Here is a 26,888-nt window from a genome sequence, read left to right on the forward strand (position 1 = left end):
TTTTGATAGACGCGCACACACCAACGAAGCGCCACCACCTCCCCCGCCCACCAGTTGAAGGCACCCAAAATCAAACATCAAAGTTTTGCCAAAACCAATAACAACTGCAAGCAAAACTTAGCTGGCTAAGCGGTTCGAATAGAGAGGAGCCGTTAGGCGCCGAGGTGTGTGTCAGGCAATACCTTTCGTTCACCTTACACGTAGAAAACTACTTAGTCCTCAGGTTAGCAGCCCCACACGTGAGTTTGTCAATTGAAATTACATATGTTACTCATACGCCACGTCACACGTACAGAAAGCAGCCCGCAAACTCAAACCACAAGCAACTCGACACGACAAACAAGAAACAGAACCACACGTCCGACCACTGAAATATGGCAAAGACAAATATGCCAAAGTAAAATATGCGCAGGTTGACTTGGCCTAAGGATATGCCTCCGAACTAGGAGGTGGTGGCGCATTTGTGTGACACACGTGTACTCCCTGGTATTTATCAAAGTCGACACACATACAAACACATACATAGATATTTACAACATATATATGTATGTATGTGCGTGTGTGTGCCTGTGTGGTTTCTGGTTTCACTTTGGCGCGTAACGGTAAAACCCTTTTGCAAGAGCCAACCGAATTCGTTACTTACGAACATATTTGCTCGGGCGTCGACAACAGCTTAAGACAACCAAATACCAACTTGGTACTACATATTATTAATTTTGCATGTTGGATGCCAAAAATTTCATAATAATAATCAGGCAGAAGCTTTGGCTACACACCAGCGCTGCAGTGGTAGGCATGCGCTCACATACACACACAGTCATACTGTTGCAAATACAGGCGCATAATACATATAAATGAGTACAATAATAATTTCTTCTTCGCCGCCTAAAGTTTGTGTGCGTGTGTGTGTCGCATAACTTGAATTTTGTCTTTGTGCTTTGTGCCTGCGGGACTGTGCCAAGAAATTAATAAAATATTTGCAAACGTTGGTATTTAAAGCTACTCCTTCCTGCCGTGTTAGTGCTCAGGTGAATGGCTGTTGGTAGATATGGAGTTAGCATAAAGGCTTAAGGTATGCATTATATTGTAATTTTGTACGAAAATCAACTTTTGCTGATCAATAATGATTTTTAGAAAATTTTGTTGTGTTTGATCCGTTCAAAGTAAAAACAAAAAAAATATTTTTAGAAACTAAAAAAAAAAATACGAAAACAAGATTACAACAAAAATATTTGTCTATAATTTGGATCAAATTTATGTGCAGAAAACAACGAATTTTCTGTATAAAGGCAATTACGCCTAAAAGTAGACATCTCAAATTAAATTCTCCGAAAATATAACGCATACTTTTATGCGCATTCCTCCTTATATTCTGCTAATTACACCCAACTGACGTGCGCTTATGATTTATTTTATTTAAAATGTATATTTATACCCAGAACAGGATATATGAAGTTTCCAAGAATTTTGCAACATGCAAACTAATTCTTTAATTTTTGAGATATCGATCTGAAATTTTGCACACGTTCTTTCCTCTTCAAGAAGCTACTCATTTGTCGGAATCGTCGATATCGGATCACTATAGCTTATAGCTGCCATACGAACTGACCGATGCAACTCAAGTCCTTGTAGGGGAATTATTTTTTTCGACAAGGTATCGGCCCGATATTTGACGCAGATTATTGCCTCAAGCATTGTTATAAACCGCGAATATATTATTCAGATCAGACCACTACAGCATATAGCTGTCATACAGATGGGCCGATCAAACTCAAGCGCTTGTATGGGAAACTTTTTTATCCGACAAGGTGCCGGCATGAACTTTGGCGCAAATTATTAACTCAGGCATCGCTATAATCTCTGGAAAAATTGCTCAGATCAGATCACTATAGCATATAGCTGCGATATTAACTGATCGATAAAAATTAAATTAATTACTTTTTATAGACTTTGATGCTATAAAAAAATGCACCTGTAAAGCGTGTTATAACTTCGTTTAAGCCGAAATTAACTTTTTTTCTTATTTTTCAAAAAATTATTTACAGATTTTATATTTCTACAATTTAATGCCTACCCTTTTATATCTTAAGCTTACTATAGCCAAAAGTGTATAATTTTTCAAATTAAAATTATAATCTAAAATCAAAATATTTTACATAAGTATGTCAATTATTAAATTACTATGCTTTTCTTAAAATATGCGCCTAAAAGTGTGCTAAGATTGTACACTTATGTACTTTTTAAACTCTGACTTCATTCTAAAATTTCTATCTTTTTTGTGCTTAATACCGCATTTATTTTTCAAAAATTATATAAACCAATAGGTAGCGCCTAAAGGTATGCTAGTTTTTAATATTTTTTTCATTTTTTCTTGAGCTTAAAGGCCTAAAATATGTTTAATTTTATTCATTTTTGTATTTCACTTTTTCACTTTGAGCGTGAGGCGTTTTATACTCCTAAATGTGTGCTAAAATTTTTCATGTATGTAGTTTTTAACTTTGAGTTCATTGAAAAATTTTGTTCTTCCTTGCTCTTATTTAAAACGCGGTACCCTTTATTTTTTAATAATTAGATTATCCAATAGAAAACGCCTAAATGTATGCTAGTTTTTACTTTTTTCTTTTTTTGACCTTTCACCACCTAAAATATATTAAATTTTATATTTTTTTTCAAATTTCCTAGTTCTTTATATTTTTGTGTTCCTCTTTGAGGGCGAACCAAAATTTTTACTTTCTTTTCTCTTGTGTAATGCCAATTTTATAGCATTTTGTATATATAGAAAACGTCTAAGGATATGCTACTTTTTAATGCAAAATGTAAGTTTTTTGTTTAACTTTCAACGTCGAAAATGTGTTAAATTTTATATATTTCTTACTTTTACTAATTTTTTAACTGAGCACCTAAGTGTATGCTAATTTTTTTTACATTTATTTTTCTTTGTAATTTTTCTTTTACTGTTGAGCTAATTTTTATATTTGAAGGAACAGCAACATTTTATTTAAGCTTTATTACTTTCAATCTTCCAAAAATTAAAAAAAGAATTATCCACTTCACCTCCGTCGCATTAAATTCACTATAAAATTGAAACTCACTTATTATTCACTTCCTAACCGCAAACTACACACATGTGCATATAGATATCTGTGTGTATTATATTCATCTTATTCATAGACGAAAATGCAATAAATCCTTCTTTTGTTGCGCCAAAGTGTCAACCCGTTCAGCATTGTTGACACTTTAACGCCAATAAGTATGCAAATCCCTTTTCGGCGCAATACATGGCGGGTGATGGAAAAATGTTCCACACACACACACCGACGCACATGAGTAAGTTTAAATGCGCGTCGCAAACTGTTTGCCGAAATGTGCGCCCAAGAACATTAGTTGCGCTCAGACAGCCTGTCCACAACGAGGCGGAGAACAACGCATGAGTATTTGCCGAGTATTTAACGCCAAATAAGGTTAAACAAATAAACAAACAATTTGCCAACAACACACCGACAATACACACACACACATACATATACATGTTTATGTACTTAAAAGCTGGCTCATAGAAAGAAAGTTTGCAACAATAACTGCCAAGTTTACTTGCTGATGTGTGTAAGTGTATGCATAAGTATGTACATCACATAATGAAAATAATTCTTTGAATCACCCTCACTGCCACGCCACTAAGTTCGGACTACCTAGTGCCATCGTGTTAGCCACACTGGTTTGATTTACTCAATTTATGGTGTAAATCCAGTAATGTGGTGATATACAATAATAAAACTAATATTAAACTCCCCACACCTTTATGTATTTTCTACCTAAAAATGTGATAAGGTTAGACGAGATTAATGCGGCTGATTCCCAGTCGCCGATCACACCTAGATACTCCATTACAGTCTTTTTGAAGCCTGAACCCATCAAAAAAGTATTAAAGCGACTCTTTTCAGCTCAGAGAGAGCACATGCAGTGAAAAAATGTGAGAGAAGCTATGTTGAGTTTTCTAGTTTTTTGTTACGAGCTCAGAGCTTGAAATTTCGTAATTGACGACTTAATTTTTGTAAGCGTATCTATCTGATCCATGATCCACCTATTAATAGTTTTTACTCAATTAACTTGACTCTAGTGGTCAGAAAATTTACTGTCTGACTTCAACCAGGATCTAGCAATAAGACTATAACCTTCTTATTTCAATATTGTATAACTAGATTCTACTGTTATTTACTGTACTGTTTATTTTGGAATGCACCTTGTATAATCAATCAAAGTCTTTTTGAAGTCTGAACGTCAAAGCACTACTAAGGCGCCTCTTTACCGATCTGATAAAACACTTCAAGTGAAAAAATGAGAGTGGAGGTATGTCGATACTTCTGTCAAGAGCGCGAGAGTGAGCAGAGAAGTATTGGTATGATCCCATCTTCTTCCTTACATTTTCCAAACAACTCGGAAAAGTAGTATAAACAAAATTTTTGATCTTACCGCATGGAAATCTTCCTTGAGTTAAGTAGCTGTCATGTGCGCCAAGCAAATAAAAATATGAAATATTACGCTATATAAAAAAGAATTCCATTTCCAACCATCACTTTGATATTGAAACCGTATATCAGATATTTGTAGGCTATAAGCTTAATGATATTTGTAGGTTTAAGCTTCTTCATCAACAGTGTTTTTCATACCAGTACTGAGCTTAAAGTTTCAAAATTGGTTTCTTGACATTTCGAAAAATCTCATTTGGTCCCATGGTACACGCAACAATGGGCTTAGCTTTCTCTTAGTTCAATCTTAGTTATATCCATAACCTTAAAACAACACTTTTCGAGACTTAAAACAAGCGTTGAATCAGCTCTCCAATTTGAGAGTTTCCGCCTCCAAATCAGAAAAACCTTTGGGTATTTTATCTTTTCGGAGAGCCGTTTTGTTTAATAAATAAAACAAAATCTCATTTATCGAATTTATTGAATTTTCCTTTCATCCCATAGCCGATTCGCAGGAGCACCACCTTAAAAAGATATATAGCGGCGGGGAAGACTTTTTTGTTTAAAATTAACTCAAATCCAAAAATAAAAGATGAATACACGCAGTGATCGCAAGACTAGTAATTTTTTTTATTTATTTTCGACAAAGTATTTCACAAAAAAAGTAGTTTTTTGTGAGAAAATTTACAGCATACTACTCTTAATCGAAAGTCTTAACAAAAATCGTATACTCTCATGCACTAACTGTCCAATTCATCTAAGAAAGCCGGGTCAGAATTTCCAGTCCGTCCAATCGTTGCAGAAAATTTTCCTCACCGACTCTTTTGAAAGCCGCTTGCACTAAATTAACAAATTCTTACAGAAATTCTCATATCTTTGAAACTATTTGGGAGATCAACTTCAAACATTAGAAAAATTTTCTCAAATGCATGTACATATGTATATTCCAGGAATATAATAATTTTTTGAAGTTCACAAGTGGATGCTCATATAACTCCGTAAGAGGTCAGCACTAATCTCCTTCAATTTAAAAGCCAATTTTAAGTTTCCAGAATTTAATTTTTGAACGAGAGAGTTCCAAAAATCATAAGTTCTGTGACAAAAAAATAAAGTGAACAAAAAATCTATGTTAGGAATAAAAAAGCAATCACAAAAAAATAAAAATTATTTTTATATATTAGATAACAGTACAAAATCATTTCAACTGAATATTTATAGCCTTTTTTAACGAAAAAAATTTTTTTAATTGAAAAATCAGCAAACAAGCCCACTGTGCAGCTCTTATATACAGCACGTATGAAGAGAGCGTTTTCGCTCACAAATCGCCGAAATCAGTGGAACAACAAATTCCGCCGACAAGCCAAAACGCAAGTTGCAGGAAAATAGCAAATACTTTATGTGGAAAAAGAAAAGGAAACTGTTTGCACTTTTTCTTCCAACAAAAAACAAAAACGAAAACCAAAACAGAGACACCAAATACCAGAGAATTGGAAAAAAGTGCGGAAAAAAGTAGAAAACACAGCAGACGACCGAGTTTCGTAATTTATGTCCTGCAGGATATTGTTTTCGCTTTACAAGCGCTGCCAAACAATGTAGACGCTCGAGAGCATGTGTGCTGGCACAACAACAAACACGCACATACAAACACTTACTTTTAGCCTTTTGGCCAAGTGAAAGAGGAAAAGCAAGAGTAAGAAGGAGTGAGCGAGCAAGTGAGTGCGAGAAGAGAGGGCGCTGCAACAGCAAGCAGCACCACCTTACTCGCAACAACTTTTGCCATATTTTGTTTTGAAAAGTAATTAATTTCCGCCGCCCAACGCCCGCCAACAGCTGGCCGAAGCATAAACGAGACACTCGCTCCGCTCCACCTGCACTCCTTCGCTCGCTTGCATGCAAAAATAGACACACATGTGCAAATTCATACATATATGCATTAGGGAGATTGTGCGGTTTTCCGTGCACACACACACACACACTTGCATGGGGCGCAAGGCTCCGGCGACCGCAGAAACAATATTCCTGTGTAATTGTCTGCTTGTGGATTGTGTTGTGTCCTTTTGCGATTTGCTGCCAACGACGCACACAACACAGCAACACCAACGGATATAACAATAAGAACAACAAAAGCAACAACAACAACAAATGAGTGGTAAAACAATTGTCGGCTTAGGGCCAATCTTCTCGGCTTGCAACCAAACTTGCGCCTTATATGCGCCACCCTTGTTGTTGTTAGTGTTGCACTTGTTGTTGCTGTTATTGTTATTGTTGTTTGTTACTACTGGCACTTTTATTGTTGATGTTGCTCTGCCATTGCAACATTTATTGTTATTCTTTGTCGGTTTCACCGCTGTCATTGTGCTTGTTGTTGTTGTTTTTGGCTTTGTATTTACAGTTTTCTTTTTTGTTTTAGCTTTGGCTTTTGTTTCGGCAGCAACGCTGTCTGTCGGCTTTGCCCAAACAGCAAGACGAACGGCAGTTGTTGTCAAAGTTCATTGCAAGCAAACTTATTACACAAATGTAAGGACGCACGTGGGCAGGGCGGAACGTGGCGAGAGGCAGGATAAAGGCACATTTGGTTGGACAACAGAAAGCCGGTTGTTGTTTGCATGTTTGTCCAAACCATTTGAGCCTGCCAAAATGGTAGCCAAGCCAAGTCGACTTATGCATTTAGGCCGGTGGCCCGCAAACATTTTAAAGGCACTGTAGTGGGCAGCCCGTTGTCGCCATATTTTTTGGTGTATTTAAATAAAATTACAACCAGTTCGTATTTAAATGGAATTTCTCTAGTAATGTTTATAATGTTATATATTTACCGTTATCGCCGGTATATGATGGGGATTTTTTTAAAGTCTCAAAATTTCCACAGTCATAATTTCAACTTAAGGCGTAGAACCTAAACTTCCTGTATTAGTAATAACTTGTAAAGTCTGAAACAAGTTTAACCCGAGAAATTATGACCCAAATATGGTATTGCACATCCAATGAGAAATCCATAGTTTTCGTAATTGCAAAATATAAATAAAACGCCTATTTAGATTAATCAGAGCTTCAAGACGCTTTATCGATACGAGAGATCCAATCATAAGTTTTTTTGCGACTCATAAATCCCTTCTAGTGAATGAACCATAGAACTTTGGAGATAATACTGACCTAATAGACGGTAGTAAACAAGCTGGAAAAGCCTAGTTTTCAGTACCGTATTAAAGTACTAAAGCAGCAAATATTTTTTAGATAAAATTGCAGTTTCAAACTATTTTTAATTCTTGAAAAATATATTCGGACAATGTACACGGAAAGTGGAAAAAAAGCAAAATATTTAATTATTCATCAATATTTATTTAGTCGCCTTCAAAGCAATTCCCACCAGATGTAATATGCTTATACCAACAATTTTTCCAGTCCTAGAAACACTTTTCATAAGCACTTTTTGGAATGGCCTTCAGCTCCTTCAGCGAATTTTGTTTTATCTTTTCGATCTGCTGAAAATGAAGGAATGAGAAAAAATCACACGGAGCCAAATCTGGTGAATACGGTGGTTGATCGATGGTTCATTGCGGCTTTGGCTTTAAAATCGGTCACAATCGGGGTCTGATGCAATGCCGCATTATCATCGTGTAAAATCCATGAATTCTTCGTCCACACTTCCCACCGTTTTCGACGGATATTCTCACGCAAACGCCTCACTACATCCAAATGGAACTCCTTATTGGCCATCCGTCCCTGCCGAACAAATTCATGATGCACCAAACCACGAATATCGAAAAAAAATGAGCAACACCTTGATTTTTGAGCGGCTTTGGAGTATTTTTTTGGTTTCGGCTCGTTTTTTTCCCACATTTCCATGATTGTTTAGTTGTTTTCATTTCAAACCCATAAACGCATGTCTCATCACGATTATAATGCCCTTCATGAATGTGGGATCGGAATTCGTACGATGAAGCATATCCAAAGAGACCCATTTACGGTACTCTTTTTGAAAAAAACTCCGCTCTATCAGGACAAGTCAAGCAAGAACGCGTTTCATACCCAATTTATCCACCAAAATTATTCGAACGGACTAACGAGAGATATCGAACTCTCTTGCCATCTCTCTAACACTTGTCTGACGATTTTCAAGCACCATATTCTGTTCTTTTTTTAATATTGTCATCAGTTGAAGAGGTCGTAGGTCATCAACGATCTCTCGACCGCATTTGAACCACTCGAAGGCCTGTATTTTTGATAAAACGGAATCACCGTTAGCCTTTTTCAATATTCGCAACAATTTGGCACACGAAATTTGGTTAGAAATACAAAATTTTAGAGAAATTCTTTGTTCAAATTTTTTAAAATAAATTTTCAGTTTCAGACTTTTTTAATTCTTGAATTCTATAAAATGAGTGTCGTCAGTATCATATAGAAGTTTCCATAAGAAAACTGCTTCGAGCATAAACTAAACTAAGAACTAACCAGATGAGTCTGATCACTAAAAGGAATCTTCGATTCGCCGCTTCTTTACACGCTAAGCAAGCGCTCTGCTTTATTCTAAAACAAAAAAAATAATTACCAGAAGATGAGTTAACTGCTTTCGACTTCTGCACTCTATTACTGGGAGTACATTTGAAAAAAATGTTTAAAATAGTATTATCTCAGAGGTTATACCGTAAATATCCCAGTTTATAAAGGAAAAAAATCTGCTATAGACTATAAACTAAATTAACCAAACTGAGAAATATGTTTTATACAATTTTTTTTGCAAATTAAGAGATATAGTAAAGCCAACCAAATAGTGGTAAGATGACAAACTTTCTCAACTGGCTTCTCAATATTCTCAAATACGTCTCAACAGTGTTTTAAATAAACAATAGACTTGCAAGGTAATTTTCAGGAGTATCTCAATAGTGTTTCAATAGCAGCTCAAAAGTTTTCTCCAAAGCATTCTCAGCAAATTTCTCAATAATATTTTCCATAACTTCTCAACAGTTTTTCAAATAAATATTGCTGTGCTCCAAAGTAATTTTTAATCGTTTTTCAACAGCTTTTTCAAAAGTATCTCAATAGCTTTCCCAATCATATCTCAAGGGCCTACTCAAACATACTAATATATGTTTGAGTTATAACACACCTTATTCTTCTGAAAAAACCTATCATTCATCCAAAAAGTTGACAGGCACATTAAACGACGCACTTGGATAAAGCAACGTATCTCTCTAACTAAGTTGATAAATCTGCCTCCTTCACACACATACCAAAAACTTTACATGCACCAAATTACAACACCAACAAGTTAGCGCCACTTGCAAGCATGTTGTGCCATTATTTAGCCACAAAAATGATAATCAATATTGGCGCAACGTTAATAAGGTCTAGTGTAACCCCCGACCATAAACTAAAAAAAAAACCATAAAAATGCGAAAAAACAACAAAAAATTAATAAAGTTTATGAAAACTGCCAACTATCTACCACGTCAATGTGATTATGGCACCTAGCGAGTTGCATTTTGAGTGGAACGTGATTGGCGCACAGCTGACAGTTGCCGGCTGCGCTTCAGCTCACCTACCGCACAGCTGCCTGCACCGCGGCTTGTGGCTTTTACAAGCAATATACGCTGCTGTTGATAATGAATTTCAGAAATTTTCGACTTATGCATGTACGTTGATTTTTTTTTTTGAAGAACTTGCCACATGCAACGTCAATACCGCCAATTGCTTCGATATAGTTGAAAGTTGGCCACGAATTTTTCACCTCTGCACTTTGCCAGCGGCATTTGTTGCATGTATGCAATCCGGGCAAGCAATAACAATGTGCATATGTGAGTGTATGCATGTGTATATACAAATATGTATGTGTGTTTTAATACGGCTACTGGTGTTAGTCGAGAGAGAGCCAACAAGTATTATGCGTTCAACGGAATTGATCCCGGCGCTCATGTCAACGACAATGTCATTAAAGCCAAACAATGTCACACGAACATATATATACATATGTATACATATACAACACACACACCCATACAAATACAGTGCATTGTGGCTTGTCAACTGCTCGTCATCATCACGAGTCGCCGCTGCATGGCTGCCATTCACCGCCTTTGCGGTGGCAGCACATACGAAAACACACTAACACACACACATGCACATTAGCTCATGCATGTGTGTATCATATATAGCGCTTTGCCGCGGCACTTGTTCGGCAATCAAGAATTTTCCAGCTTATAATGTAATAATTAAAAATAATGGCGGCCAATGACGCAGTGAAAGTTCGCCAGCCGCGCATCGTGACCGAGCAGCTGAGGTTTTGACACAAGCAACTTTGGCCACCGCATCAAAGTGCTTGTGTATGGATGTATGTATGTCCACATTGTTTACCCAAATCATTGCCGCTCTCTTCCCCTCGTGCTCCACTGCTTGCTTTGCCTTCAGTTTTGGATTTCACACATGACACCCGCGTCATAACTCAAAAATATGCAATACTGGGTGGCGCTCTGCGGCGCGGGGCGAAAGTGTGAAATAATTTTGGCTGCAAAAGTGCGAATTAGAAAAATGTTGCACACACTCAACGTAGCCCGTAAAAGTTTTGCCGATATAAAGTAGTTCGATGGTTTAAGTTTGGCAAGTCCGAGGACCAAAGTTTTCATTTTCTTTTCTTTTTGGTAAATTTTGCCAAAAATCGCGAAAATTCAGAAGAAAAGTTAATGTTTCATGGTTCTCAGATTATTTTAGATTTTACTTTAACCATCTTTTTTTTACAAACTTACGAGGATTCAATGTTTCTGAGAGCCGTACAGTCCTACAAGTCTTAATGCCGTTCCCACGTCAGTCGGGTCTATGTTACTGGAACGGACCCGGATTTTTATCCGACCAAGGATTGTCAACTCGAAAACCTTGAAATTACTTCAGGAACGTTTTATGCCGCTACAACAATAACAAAAACAAATCTTAAGTTGTCTCTAATAAGCGAAGAGGTTTCAGTATGAGACGTTTAAAACTGTCTAAAAGAGGTTGTATTCTTATAAAAATACTATTTTGATAACTTAAGAGGTTTTGTCCGACTAAATTTTACACACTAGCCAACCAGTCACTTTCTAAGGTTGATTTCTAAAACCAGAGTTTAAGACAGCGAAAGACAAATCCTTTGTAAAGCCAGCCAGCAAACTAATGTAGTTGGATTTCATGTATCGAGTATCGACACAGTGTCTTAAACCCAATAGAAATTTGCTGGGAGGCTTTATTTCTACGCCCGGTAGTTCACCTGGCTGATTGAAATAATGAGATCCAAGCGATTTTAGCCTTGATATATTGAAGAGACAGTCAAGAATATTGTGTTAACATCAGTCTCGTCTTCTTCGAAACAACCTCGACAAATGGCATCCTGGCTGATTAAAATTTTCAGATCCAGGCTTTTTCAATCTTTATCTCTTTAAGTGAAGGTCAAGAATATTGTGTCAACATAATTCATTCGAAACAGCTTCAACAATTGGCATCATGTAAGTATTTTAACCTCAACATGTCGACAATGATGGCACAATGACCAGTTAAAGTCTCAAAAACCAAAGATTCTTGCTGAGTCCCTACCTAAACTGCTTGGTAATTAACTGAAACTCGCTGAACCTTGCATCTGAAGTAATGCTGCTAGTTGACCAGCCCTCGCCAAGCTCACGTGAGGCTCATTCAGCCAGAATTCAACCAAAATATAGAACTGTAAGCTTTCGAAGAAGCCTTTTTACCGGGTTAAAAAATTCTTGGTTCAAATCGTAAATTCCTGCTTCAACTCGTCAATTCCTGAATAGTGGCCAATCGAACAAGCAACTAGCATAAATCTAATTATACGAGTCAATGATATAGCAGTCGCGTTCGTTTCGATACTTCTTCTATTGTTTTTTTTTTTTGACTAGAAAGGGATTGTAGGTATAACCTATAACCGAGGAAGCGTTGTCTACACCAATCAACAAGAAAGGGATTATAACACTTTGCCGCAGTAACAACCTACTCTACTGTGTTGAACTCAAATCGATAGCTGTACTTTCACTTTCGCAGATGCTTTAGCAACAGATGCAGATAACCTGAGCTTTCATTGGCTTAGTTGTATCCGGATAACCATTAGATATCCTACTAACTAATACCATATATATACTTACTAATATATACATACATACTTGTATATACAAAAATATCATATGCATACTGATATGTACTCATATATTATATATATATGTACGTATGTATGTCTCTCTGCCGAGTTGGTGTCATCTTAATTCATTAAATTGAATCCCGTCAACCCAATCAAATTCAGTGTGTTGCCACTTAACGCCTCCACTAGTAAATAGATAAAAACAACAACGAACACAGAAACAACAACAAATACAGATACAGCAACCAACACAGCAATAACATCCAGCATAAAACAACAACAAGCAAGCCATCATCTAATTGCTTTGAATAGTTGTGGTGTCAAATTGATTGCGGCGTTGTGTTGGTGGGGCCAAGGTGCATAACGAAAAGGTGGCAACTGCAATTGTCGCTAATGCAACAAAGTCTTTGCTGGCAAACTGACAACTGAAATAAAAAACAAAACAACAAAAAAGTGCAGAAAAATCGGTATGAGTCTAGCAGCGAGTTCAAAGGGGTTAATCAGTTTCAATTAATGCGCTGCTGCGCGAGTGAGCAAAAGAAGAAGAAGAACCAGAAGATGCAGAGCTGCTGAGTGTGTATGTTATATTAAGCGATATATTGAGTGCAATGTATGGGGCCTAGAGAGTAGCTGAGAAGTGGTGTAGCAGTTAAGGAAATAGAACAAATGTAAAAAATTGGAGTTGTTTGGAAGAGGGGTGTAATAAAATAATTATGAAAAAAGTTAAATATTTATGAACAAATTTCAAAATTATTAATAAAGTTAATAAAATAATATAAAATTTTGAGTTTAAACCAATTTTATAAATTTACATCACTGTAGAAAAAAGTATAATAGATCAATGTCTACTACTTTGAGTAAAAAATGGTAAGACTCTGTTCATAATTCCAAAAATCTTAATTTATTACTCAAAATCTATGTCGTTCCTTTCAAAATAAACCCCCTAGACCACAATGTACTTATGTAAACTTTTTTTCCAATCTTCGAAACAGTTGCTAAATTCAATTTCCGAAATAGCCTTCAATGCGCTTAGCAATTCACTTTGAATGACTTCAATTGACTCAAAACTGCTTCATCGGAGCGGTCGTTTGAATTGGCTGAATAAACCGTAGTCACGCGGAACTAAATCAGGCGAATACGGTGGTTGCGGTACGATATTGGTTGCAAATTTGGCGAAAAACTCATGGAGAATCAATGCAGTATGCGACGGTGCATTATTATTTTGCATAATTTCGGGCTCCTGTTACGAATAGCTTCGCGCAAACAACGCAAAATACTCAAATAGTATTCCTTGTTGGGAGTTTGGACGGTCGAAAAGAATTCGGAGTGCACCACACCTCGATAATCGAAGAAAAGTGTCAACATAACCTTGATTTTTGACCTACTTTGACGTGGTGTTTTCGGCTTCGGCTCACCTTTGTCACGACATTCGTCTGTTTCCGGGTCGTAAGCATAGATCCAAAACTCGTAATACTTTTGATGACATCCTGGCTGTCAGACAGCATTGTTTCAGCGTTTATGCGACGCTAATTTTCGAAAAAATTATGTGATTTTGAAACCAATCGTGGTTTCACTTTTCTTAGGTCCAAATGGTCTTTCAAAATAGTTTTCACTGATCCGTCCGATATTTCAACGATGCCAGTAAGATCTCTGACTGTTAATCGTTGATTCTCAAGCACCACTTCCTTTATTTTATTGGCGTGTTAATCATAAATTGATGTTGCTAGCCGTTCTGGACGTTGTTCGTGGTTAATTTAATATTTTGACATAGAAACTCGAACATTTGGTTGGTATATTCTTTTGTTAGATCACTCTTTAAAGCCTACCGTCAAGCTTCTTTACTATCATGAAGTATACTAAACAAAATTGTAGTACTTTATCCAACTTTTATTAGTATTTCGGTCTTGAGGCAAACACTTCGACGATGATTTCCTAGTGAGAATCATCTACGATCGCTACTTTTTCTTTTAAAATCGCATTTCCAAGATATCAACAGTAACCTCTCCATAGAGTATATTTTACCACAGTCTACCATAGACTTGCTTCAAAGACAACGAAAACAAACAGAAGTTAGTGGGCTTCTGCACTAAACAGCTAGTCCATAAAGCTTCTAGTGAACAGCCAAGCGGCAATTAAAGATATCGGAAGCGCCAATACTTAGTCTCACTGTGGAAAACACAGATCCCGTAAGTCGCCATTAAACCATTTAGCTTCTTCAAGGCTTGTTTGAAGCAATGAAACGTAGAAGAACACCTCAGGTCTTGAAACACTAGCAACACAAGGCATACCAGAAAGTTAATTTGGAGACAAAAGGGAATTCAGTGATATTGTAGAGGTCATCACAGGGCACCTACCCTTAAGGTTCCATCTTCAGAAATTTCGAAAAATGGATGATGAGTTGCTGGGAACATTATCTTAGTGAATGCCTAGCCTTCAGCCGGTTGAGACGGATTATATTCAACGGCTACAAAGGCTGCCTGTGGACTGTCGGTTTTTCACCTCACGCTTTAACCACCCAAACAATGTTGGTGATCTATTAAAGATATACAAACTATCAAACTCTCAACATAATAAACTGCTAAAGTGGATGGATCGTATTTAACGGGTTTTGAGTAACAAAAAAAAAGGATTTTTATAAAAAATATGGTTAAGAACATATAAAAGTTCTCAAAAGGCTTCAAACGAGTGTCTAAACTCGTTGATAAGATTTTTTTCCATTTATTTGCCAAGAATCCTTACAGCTCCTGTTAACTTAATTCTCCTTAAAGCTTTCGTCTTCATGCTTATTTTCTCAAGCACATGCACATTAAGCATAAATTTCCTTTCATCATTATTCCGTTTCACAGCAAATTTAATATACAAATTCGAGCACAAGCGTGATTTTGTCGGTGTTTGCGTGCCTATGTATATGTATGTGCCTGTGTGTGTTTGTGTGTGTTGTCACTATTATTATGAAAATGCAAAATTCAATTTACATGCTTGTCCAGTCGATTTATTTCAATAATGTGTCCATTCAAAGCGCGCGCAAATACAATTCCAGGCCAACGCATAACAAAAACAACAACAAATGGTGTGCAAAAAAATAAATGGAAGAAAAGCTTCACTAATACTCGCCAGCAGCCCAACTAATCCGCCATCAACCCAAAGCAAAATCCACTCTACTCCCTTCACCATACACACTTACACTTACACACACACACCCACTCATACAGAGTGAGAGAAAGAGATAAATTTGTACGTGCAACGGTGCGACATTTCGTCAAGCTGTCGGTCAGCTCCGTAGATGAGCTGATAAGTTCGCAACCCACTCCAGCTCGAGCGCTCGCTTGGTGGACCATCCATGCAAAATTCATCACGTCTGCAGAGACGATTATGTCTGAAGGATTTAATGTGCGAATATGGAAGATGTCCGTCTCGCTGTTGGTAAACGCCAGGCGGTGACCAAGGTGGAGCACAAAAAGATGGCAAACTATATACATAAATATATATATATAACTGTGTATGTTTGGAGATTGTGCCATGCAAAGTGCAAATGCTGGGTCGCTGTATTGAGCGTCACTACCTTCAGCTGAGAGGTTAAGCTGAGGGGGGTAGTGCATAATATCATCTCGCAAGAGCTTGTGTGCTTGCGGGGTTGGGGCAGTGGACATAATCTAATGCAAAAAATGCATTTCAATGAAGTGACCGCTTGAATTGAGTTTCATTCGGTGTGCTGACCGTTTACGTGCGACCCCAACGTGCAGCATCGCCTCGGCGACACAATTCAGTTATTTATTCTATTCTATTTTACTTGATTCTATTTTATTTTTTCGTGTTTGCATTTTTCATCGGAAAAGTGCTATTTCATGTACCTGCTTCGCAAGTCAATTCAATAGCGATTCTTTAGCAAATGGCATTTTCGAATACTTATCAAGCATTTTGACATTTTTTCATCAGAAATTTGTATGGTTCAGCAAAAAAAATTATAAAATTGTATATAGTACTAATATAAACATATACTCTAACTAGTATGTATTCATATGGAATATGAATTTATTTCATTTTCGTATATAAATGGTATATGTTTCATTTCTTTGTGTAATCCCCTTTCAACGCTTGGCCTAAGGAAAGCCTTGTTTTGGTGTTACAATGAGAGATTAGAGGATTCTTATGACACATTTTCTTTAATTTCTTTTTTCTTGAATATCGTCTTCAATTTCAACTCCATAACCTTAAATATTTTGAAGTTCCGATAGAAAATCCAAGTACCGATAGCAAATCTTTGTTGTTTTCGAAGTGCTGATTATTCAATGAAAGGCTCTCAACTGCAAACACTTTCTGATTAGTAGAGACAATCATAATTCCATAAACCAAAAAACAAAAAACAACTCGTCTAGCTCTTTCGCAATAACCTTTAGCGGTTACATGGGTTTCCACGAACAAGAAATGTATTTTTCCAATATTTTTTTTTCATACAAAAAATCAAAAATGTTATTCAAACTTATTATTATTTCAAAGACACATATCTTACACAGATTTTGTGAAATTTTTGAAAGGAAAATACTCAAAACTCGACCATTACGAGATCATTTTCGCCATCTCCTCGTTAAAAAGATGTCTCACCGTTGACAGCAGAACTTCTTACAGGACCATCGGAGTAAAAAGAAAAATATACATGTTTTTATTAAGACCATAAACTAGCTTATGGAGGAAAGAAAAACAGAAACAGTAAAGATTCTAGTTTTGGCAGTAAAAAAATGCACCTTTCTGTGAAAATTTCTTAACGTTTTTTTGTTTTAAATAGTTGTAATTGAGCAACAAAAAAGCCTTGGTTCAAAACCTTGTAAATTATGTCTCGAAGACCTGTATAATTTTCATTAAGATCGGTTGAGTAGTCCGAGAGAAATCTTGACAACCGACTATGTCTCGAAAACCTGTGTAAATTTTTTTTGAAGTCTGGTAGAGTAGTTTAACAGAAATCTTGAGAACCCACTTTAAAAAGAAAGTTTCGCGAAAAACTCGTTTAAAGTTTTAAAAATTTATAGTATAGATCGGTATAAGAGATCGTTAAAGATCTGTTGAGTTCTTCGAAAGGAATCTTGACAACGGACTTTGAAAAGATATATTCGAGAAAACGCGTTTAAAGTTTTAAGTGGTTATAGTATAGCTGACCTCAAGCACGCAACTTTTCAAGTCGTATCTTCGAAACAATTACTCAGATCAACTTGAGCAGTAAGGATAACGTTCTAGAGATGTTATAGAATTGAAAAACATAAGAAAAACGTGATTTTTTGAAGCGGCGAAACCAATGTAAACCCTTAGCGGGCAGTATGACAGCCTAAAACGAAATTTTATTATTTTATCAATTTTTCTATAGTATTGCGGGTATAGTTATACTAATGCTTTAAGGTTAGACATAATAATTTTTGAAAAAAAAATTATGAATATTTTTCGAGTAACAAGCGAATTCCGACAGCGCTAAACAAGGGTCCATCACAGCTGCAGTGATTCAGGCCTTCTACGTGGCTGAAATGTAAAAAGACATTATTTACTATAATTGAATATATTGTCCTTACAATGACATCCGGTTGAAAAACGATCGAAAATTGCCAAAATGACGGCGTTTTCAAAGAACTGATAGATCATTGTGGTGTCTCCTAGCATCTTGGTTAGTTTCACAAGATCTGCTGTCACCATATAACTTCATGGTTGTAAAATATACAGATATTAAAGTAGGAGTACAAAATTACGGTAAGGTAAATGATGCCGTTCAAGCTCTTCTCACGAATCCGACGATCGTCGTCATTCAACGTCCTTCTTCATCATGTTCTTTGAAAACATTTTCAAAAACTTTATTCATCATTCTCATTGAAAGCAATTTCATAAACCTTCTTGACAATGTTTATTACATTTTGTTTGTTTATGTATAAGAATATGGTGGAGATAAGGACAAAAATGTTCTGATACGTCAGTAAAATGAGCCTTGGACTGGGTTCCAACGAAAGAATAGTGAATACGTTAGCCCTCCAAGCAATATTAATAAACCAAAAACAATATAGTTCGTTGGCACCTCGTGCTGACATACATAACTTCGCAAGGCCGAGAGGAACTTCAAAGACATGTTATGTTGGCCTCTGAATCAAATAGACTAGCGGTAGTGTCGTATAGGAAGAAGGGTATGTTCTATAATCAGCTGAAAGAGTTATATACATAAGTAGAAGATTTGGAAATTCATTAAACCAATGCCATATACTACACCTCATCAAACGAAAAAGTAAGCTTTTAATCCGCTCAAACCTTTAAGAATACTTAACTAACCTACCTTAATATTACAACAACAAATAAAATTATCTTAAACAGATTTTTGGCAACTTGAAACCCGAAAGCCAAATACTAAAAACGAATTTCGAAAATCACATAAAAACACAAGATCTTCCTAGTCGATAAAAGTACTAACTCCCTTAACTTTACACGCTTGTTGCTGACTTCTTTTACAAAAACAATCAAGATATAACAAACTGCAATCTATAACACGGCTTTGTCGAACAAACTGTCAACCAAAAACGAAATAATGCAAAACTAAAGGGAAGCCAGCGAACTTTTGCGAGTTATTGAAAGAAAAGTGAAGTTACTGCGACTCTCTCTTCACGCTGTAAAGGTCGGCGGGACCAAAGCTGCAGGCAATGCGCGGTCGAGTAGCAAGCGAGTTCCAGCAGCGACGAACTCACACACAAATAGCAGTTTAGGAAAACGCTGAAGGCAAACACCTAGAAAGTCCAAACTCTAGATATCCACACCCTGCGCTGTTGACTCGAACAATTGTAAGTTTTTCTTCCTCTCTTCCTCCGCCAAGTTGATATTAAGTTGGCGACGGCAAAAGCTCATAGCGTGTGCTAAGGAATACAAAGCAACAAATGTTGGTGAAGGCCAAAGTGATGCGAACTCGGGAGGGTAGAGTTGGAGATTTGGGCGCGTTGGAAGACAATGAAAAGCGAGGAAGTTTCTGCAAGACTGACACACACACAAATTCATATCCAAAAGCAGTAAAGGAATCAAACACGCGTTGAGGGGGGCGGGGGTGTACGCTTTTCGTTGAGTGAATGAAAATAATTTTATTCGGTTAGAAGTGAAACTATGCCAAGAATGTGCAATTAGTGAACGACGACGACGGCGACGCCAACGTCACGACCAAAGCAGACAATGTGGAAGACGCAGAGGTCAGAGCCGGCGCATGAAGAACGCATTAGTCGAGAAGGGCGCTGCAGCCTGGTTAAGGCAAGTCAACGCGCAACTTTGCTTGCTGAGGCAGGGAGGGCAAGTGTTGTACGCGCAGCGCAAGAGTTCAGACAGCATCCACAGCGAAGCATTAACAGCACCAAACAGAAGACAATGGCTGAGAGCTACCACGGCGAAGAAGCAAAGTGCCACAACAACAACAACAACAGTAGCAAACTTGAACTGAACTTTTGCGAAAATATAGAAAATTATAGTGAAAACAATAGAATTGAAGGGCGCAGTGAGCTCAAGCGGCGTGCTGAGGTGACAGGACGAAGGCGGCCGTTGAAAGACAACAGCAGTTGGCAAGTGGCAAACAGCGGCGGCAAGCCAAGTGAAGCAGTAAAGGGCGTAAAATAAAAGGGGGCGCAAGCATAGTGTTCACCACAGTGCTTGTTGTTGTATTTGCGTTTTTGTCCCTGCCTGGCTGACGCAATGTCGCTCTCTGTGTCTGTTCCTGTGTCTCTCTGTGTGCCTGCCCCTCCGTCTGTCTGTCTTCTGTCATTATTTTATTTATTATTATATGAGCGCGCGCCTTGTTGCTCCACTACTCGCTTGTTGCTATTGTTGTTGCTGCTGCTGCTGCTGGTCGTTAGTGAATTGTGTAATATTGCGAGCTATGAATATTTTCGTTTACCCAAAGCTCGGAGTTCTCACCCCTCCAGTGTGTTTGCGCTTCACTTTGTCTCTTTGTTGGTGCAAATTAATTTTGATTAAATTTATATTTGCTGCTGATGCTTTTATATCTACATATATACATATGTACATACACATATACACGCTTAAATGTGACTACTGTTTAGGGTTGGTGGGCGTGACGTAGCGGCAAGCGGTGTCAAATTCGGTTCGCTATTACATTATGCAAATACGCGAATATAGTGCAAAGGATGCCGTTATTTAGGGAAATATTTAACCATAGTCAAGGAGATATTTAAATATATTAAATATAGATACATGTCACGTTGTTTGTCCGCGATGGACCCCTAAACTACTGTACCGATTTTAGTAAACTTTAGCACAATGTGTCCAGTTCGAACCAACTTAGAAGATAGGATAGTAAAACAATTCATAAATAAAAAGTACAGTGAAGTCTCTATTAAATGGACGCTCTATTAAGCGGACATCTCCATTAACCATGCAAATTGTTGATGTGTATTAAGCTGCTCATTTGTTGGAACAGCCGATATCGAATCACTATAGCATATACATAGCTGCAATAAAAATTGGACTATCGAAATCTTCAATTCTATAAAAAACTTTTGTTGTTTCACGAGATATTCTCACAAAATTTAACATGGATTATTATTCAAGGCAATGTCTATCTTTTCGAACATATTTTCGGTTGAGATCATTGTAGATCACAGGCTCTTTTGTATTATATTGACACTGCTGCAATCTCACGAATAAGTCTCTTTAATATAATATCTCAAGAAACACTGGGTTATAGATTGAAGTTTTATTTTATGGAGAGTCCAAGTCATAAGAAATAAAACAAGGCCTAAAATCTCAGCCGTGCACGGCAGGTCTGACACCGGGTCGCAGGGTGACTCCACGCTGAACTGAATTTTCAATTCTACCTGCCTTTAAGTTTAAACAGCCACCACGAACCTCCAAAACGGTCAAACCTTGTAAGCAGATTGGAGTGAACTCCAAGGGCTTACAGCTCCCGTGGTACCAAATATAAGTCTCCCGCAAGATCTTGTAGCTTTTTCTACCATTCTGCCAGTTGAGCACCCATCAAACTCAATGACTGGTGACATTGGTCGCTTGAACTTCAAATATATTTTCATTAGAAGGAATCTCATTCAAAGTCTATAATATCAGTACAAGCTGAGTATTATAGATACTACTTGTATTTCTGACAAGTCTATGCTGATATTTCGAGGCAAGGCAAATAAAAAACTGGATTTTAGGCGCCTCTTACGACAGCCACACCTTTTCAGGTAAAACAGTACAGTCGAACCCGAGGAAACATTGGTATGGTTTTGAAAAAGGCAGTTTCGAGAAAAACGAATTTAAAATTTATGTTCCGACCGACCAGTTTGGCTTCCAGATCAGCAAAACACTTACATATATAATATCTCCGAAAATAATTTGAATTTGGAAAAATGCTTTTGTAGACATATTCTTAAATCGTTAGGCTTCGAAAATATACAAAAAACAATTACTTTTCTTTTATTCTTAACAAGAACAGCCCCTTAAACTTATATTTGCCATCATGGATTCAATAATTCTCTGCTCCCTATCCTTTGGCCCTTCTTTAAAAACATATTGCTATAAAACCAATGACAAAGATAACAACTTGAACAACTGCTGGTATAGTCTGTTCGATTCGCCACTGGCTAATGTATGGCGAATCGCAGATAGCTATCACAATTATTTTGGCTTCTTTATTCGGTTTAGAATTTAAAAATCTTCTGCATCAACATAACAAAGAATGTAAGAGTTCTCAAATTACTAATTTTTTAACTTAATATTTATATATAAATATAAATGTGTGGTCAATATAGCTCATCATTGTTGGCGAAGGGTTAAGAGATTTTTGTAGCTTGTCCAATTGAAGTTAAGATGATCATTGCTTTGTAGATATTCTTGGCTGACTTGTCTTATCTAGTTGCAATCCTTTGGAGTCATTTTGGTTTCATATAAGTTTTTAGGAGGTAGTCGCCTAAATTTATGATATTCCATATTCCGAAGCTGGAAATTTAAATAAAAAAGTCTTAACTTTTTTGCTCATAGCAGTATATATAGTATATAGAAATAGTTTCGGAAATTCTTTTATATCTCCAAGCACATAAAAATAATCAAAAAAGACTTGTCAGTCAAATAAACACATAAAATTAATTTAACGTAACCAGCAGCTAATTTTTCTCATAAAATTAATTACAGAAAACCAACAAATAGTTATTAACGCGCATAATTTCCGAGGTCACTGTCATTGAAATTAATTTCATTTTACTATGTAATATACCAAATACTAAGACATTAGGTTAGCTAAAATGTACTAACTTAAGTCTTAGACACCCACCAAAAACTCCAAATTGCTTAAACGTGCTCATTTATTAAAGAGAAAGAGCGAAAAGTAATAAAAAAAGTAGAAAAAACTCGATTGCCATCATTAAGCTACTCAAATAAACAAAGTATTTGCCAAAATAAGCTCAGTAAATATTGAATACACTAATTCTTATAAACGAGTGCAGACTATAGCAATATATAGTATATTGTACTAACATAATATATTTGTATCTGTGACAATATCTAGCGGGCGATTTAGAATCAAGCCGCAAGCCTCATACAATTATTAAATGTTCTACAGCAAGACTCCAACCTAGTGTGCCATCACTCTCGTCTACTTCTTATTAAGATTTATTTTATATGGCGAATACTCGCACAAAATGTACTGATTTCATCTGAATTTCATAGTTAATTTCCTGTAATTTATTTCATTAATGTCGCTCATTATGTATTCAATCTTTCCTCGCACAATTTCCTTAGTAGTTTTTCACGTTTTTCGCTTTCTTTCTTTTTTTCCGTTTTGCAGGCCGAAATGAACTCATCGCTCGTTATATCAAGCTACGCACAGGCAAGACGAGAACAAGAAAGCAAGTCAGCTCGCACATACAGGTGCTGGCCAGACGGAAATTGCGTGAGATTCAGGCGAAAATCAAAGTCGTAAGTAAAATAATAATGCTTCTTGTTACATAATTTTGTTTAGAAAAAGATTTGGTTTGCTTTAAAACTGTTTAAAAGTTTCCTATTTTTTATGTTATTATTTTGTTTGGAATATTTTGACTGTGGCTTTTGTCAACCAAATTCATTTCGAACTTCCTTATTTTAAATGTATTTTAAGTATTTTTATTTTTTTTTATTTTTTATTATTTTTTTTTTTTTTGAATTTGGTTATGAAAAGCAAGGTTTATCTGATGTCCTTGAAGTGTTTATGAAATATAAAAAAATTAAAACAAAATTAATTTAAGTGTTAACTTATAAGATATGCTTTTATACTGGATAAGATTTAGCTAAAAATTTTATTTGAAAAGAAAACCATTTACTTCGTAAATTAAATCATAAAGATTGATATTTAGGCATCATTAAGGGTTAGAAATTTTTTATACACTGTGAGAAACAGTGCATAATTCAACTTGCTGAGTAAAAAGTTTGAGTTTTTTTCGCATATTCGAACTCATCAAAATTCGCATACAAATACATCACAGTCATAAATTACACTCATTTTTTTAATTAACAATTTTTAATTAATTATTTTTTTAATTTTTTTTTATTTATTTATTTTTTTAATTTTTTTTTTTTCAATTTATTTGTTTTTTCTTTTTTTTGCGAGTTTTCAAGCGCTAACAAGCACCTAGAAGCTTTAATCAAGCACCATAACGCTTCAAGTTTTGTGCGGTGAGACTTTATTTGCTGACGTCACTTTAGCGTAGGGTTTTCGAATTCTATTTTACAATGGGTATGGTTTTACAGTTCTTTCATGGCTGGTTCAGTTCTTCTATGGCTTGCTTCAAACCATATTTCAATTGTCAGAAACCGAACTTAAGGGATACTAGCTTTTCATGAATTTTTTTTGGCACTCAATGGATCAGGAGAGATCTGTATAGACGTCGAAGTCATAAATCAACACGAGCAATGGCTATTTTATGGAAATTTTTACAAAATAATTTAAAACGATATATTTTAAAAATTATTTCAATCAATGTATTCTTCCAATTCCTGATCCATATTACAGTAAAGTACGCTTGAAAAGTGAGGTTAGGCACATACAAAAATTGCAAATGCTGCTCTAAAGCCGCAGGGCACAAAAATTTTGACCTTACGTGTTCGAACACGCTATATAAAAATAGTTTAGTCAGTAATACAATTAAAAATATTTTTTTTTATTTTTTAAAATACTACAGGCACGAACATAAAAATCTGTAGCTTACCCTGTATAAAAATTTAGTTGCAAAATAATATACAAAAAATTATATTATGAAAATTTTAATTGAAAAAAAATAAGGTTTTTTTTATTAATTTTTTAACATTTTTAAAATCATGTATTTTCATCAATCTTTTATATAACACAGTCAAATACACCAGTACATAGCAACTATCTGTCATGCATTTAAAGAAATACTTCAGTTTTATTTATACATCATTTTATTTGAATTCAAAGCGCTGCAATAGAATGTATGGCGTATTCTCAAAGTAATTTTTAGAAAAGAAAAGTAAAGCAACAACAAAGGCAAACGACTATTTCGGAATGAAATGCAAGTAACGGCAAATAAAGTGCTACAGTTTTATTTTAATTCCAAAGAGTTGTGCTGACAAAGTAACGAGAAAGTGTCTTTTAGTACATATGAATTGTATGTATGTTTGTTTGTATGTATGTTTGTATATATGATTAGGGTGTATGCTAAGTGTTTCGCCTTCTTTTCTTGACCTACACGAGTCAAGCGATTTTTATGCATTTTTTTTCGCATTTTTCTGCACTTATTCTGATAAACTATATCAATCTTTATCAATGATGATTGTAAAAAATATTCAATTTATATTTTTTTTTTCAATAAAAGATATTAAATTTATATTTTTTTATAACAAATATGAAATTTATTTTTTTATCAAAAAATGTTAAACTCAAAGATCTAATATTATTTTCTATTAAATTGATGATCGTAAAAACTATTACTTAATATTAAAGTATTTATTTTTTAATAATATTAAATTTTTTTTTTTACAAAGATCGGTTAAATTTTTTTAAAAAATTATTTTATTAAATTTTTTAATAAAAAAATATTAATATTTTTAATTTTTCGTTCAGTAAATTTAAACACATATTTTAATAAAAATGCCCTTTCTTTGTTTGCTTATTTTCGGCTGAACAGTGATTTATTTCAAACAATATTTTTTTTTCAAAATTTTTTTTTCCTGAACACAAATTATAGTAATTTCGCTTATAAAAATAGTGTTTATCATTTTGTAAATTATATATGTACAATAAAAATAAAACAAAAAACTCTTACATTCTTATTTCTTTTTTCGTAATTTTTTTTTAATAAAAAAGCATTTACAATATTTTCTTGAAAGCTTTGTTTAAAAATATCAAATAAACCACTATTAAAAAAAATAAATTTTGAATAAAAACAATACGTTTACAATATTTTTTAAAAAGTTTTAATCAATATAAAAAAATATTTTTTGAAAAAAGAGGTGTAGAAAATATTTAATAAACAATTCAAGAAAATAAATATTTTGAAAAAACGTTTAAAATTTTTCTATAAATATTTAATTAAAAAATCTAAAACTTAAAAAAAAATACAATTTAAAAAAAATACATATTATAATAATAGATCTTTGAGATTACATTTTTTTAAAAAATATAAATTTATTAAAAAAAAAAAAATTTCTATAAATATTTAATTAAAAAATCTAAAACTTAAGAAAAATACAATTTAAAAAAATATATATTTTTACATTTGAAGAAATACACGTATATTTTCTTTAAGAAATAATTTGCTTTTAATATTTTCATGAAAATTTTAACTAAAAAATATTAAAAATGATAAAAAAAAATAAACAATTTATGGAAATATATTTTTTCTCAAAAAATTATATGTTTAAAAACTTTTCATAAAAATTTGATTTAAAAAGTAATAAAAATGGTAAATAAATGTACAATTTAAAAAATATGTGTTTTCAATTAAAACTAATACATTTTATTTTGAAAAAATACGTCTACAATTTCTGAAAAAATTTAAAAAACTAAAAAATCGAAAATTTTGCAGTTTTATTTATATTTTCGATTTTTAATAAAAATAATATGTCAAAATATTTTCATGAAAATTTTAATGAAAAAATAATAAAAACTATAAAAATATACAATTTAAAAAAATATATATTTTGAATAAAACCAGACAGATTAACCATTTTTTTCTAAAAAATTTTAACAAAAAAATAAAAGTTACAATTAAATAAAATATAGGTAAGTTCAAAGCAGTTCTTGGATGATTTTTTTATAATAATATTTATTCAAAATATAAAGTTATTCTTTTTGGATCATCACAATA

At 34.7% G+C, this 26,888-nt stretch overlaps 1 protein-coding gene across 9 annotated transcripts in view; it reads left to right on the forward strand.

Annotated features, from left to right (window-relative positions):
* Positions 1-26,888, forward strand: part of LOC120775003 (protein scalloped) — a 289,532-nt gene that overhangs the window by 250,947 nt on the left and 11,697 nt on the right. For all 9 annotated transcript variants that reach the window (XM_040104932.1, XM_040104933.1, XM_040104934.1 and 6 more), the window contains one exon: positions 23,372-23,502. In XM_040104932.1, coding sequence (XP_039960866.1) covers positions 23,372-23,502 — 131 coding nt within the window. The remainder of the gene's footprint in view (positions 1-23,371; positions 23,503-26,888) is intronic.

This window comes from Bactrocera tryoni, chromosome 4 (genome assembly GCF_016617805.1).
Source record: "Bactrocera tryoni isolate S06 chromosome 4, CSIRO_BtryS06_freeze2, whole genome shotgun sequence".
Taxonomy (NCBI): domain Eukaryota; kingdom Metazoa; phylum Arthropoda; class Insecta; order Diptera; family Tephritidae; genus Bactrocera; species Bactrocera tryoni.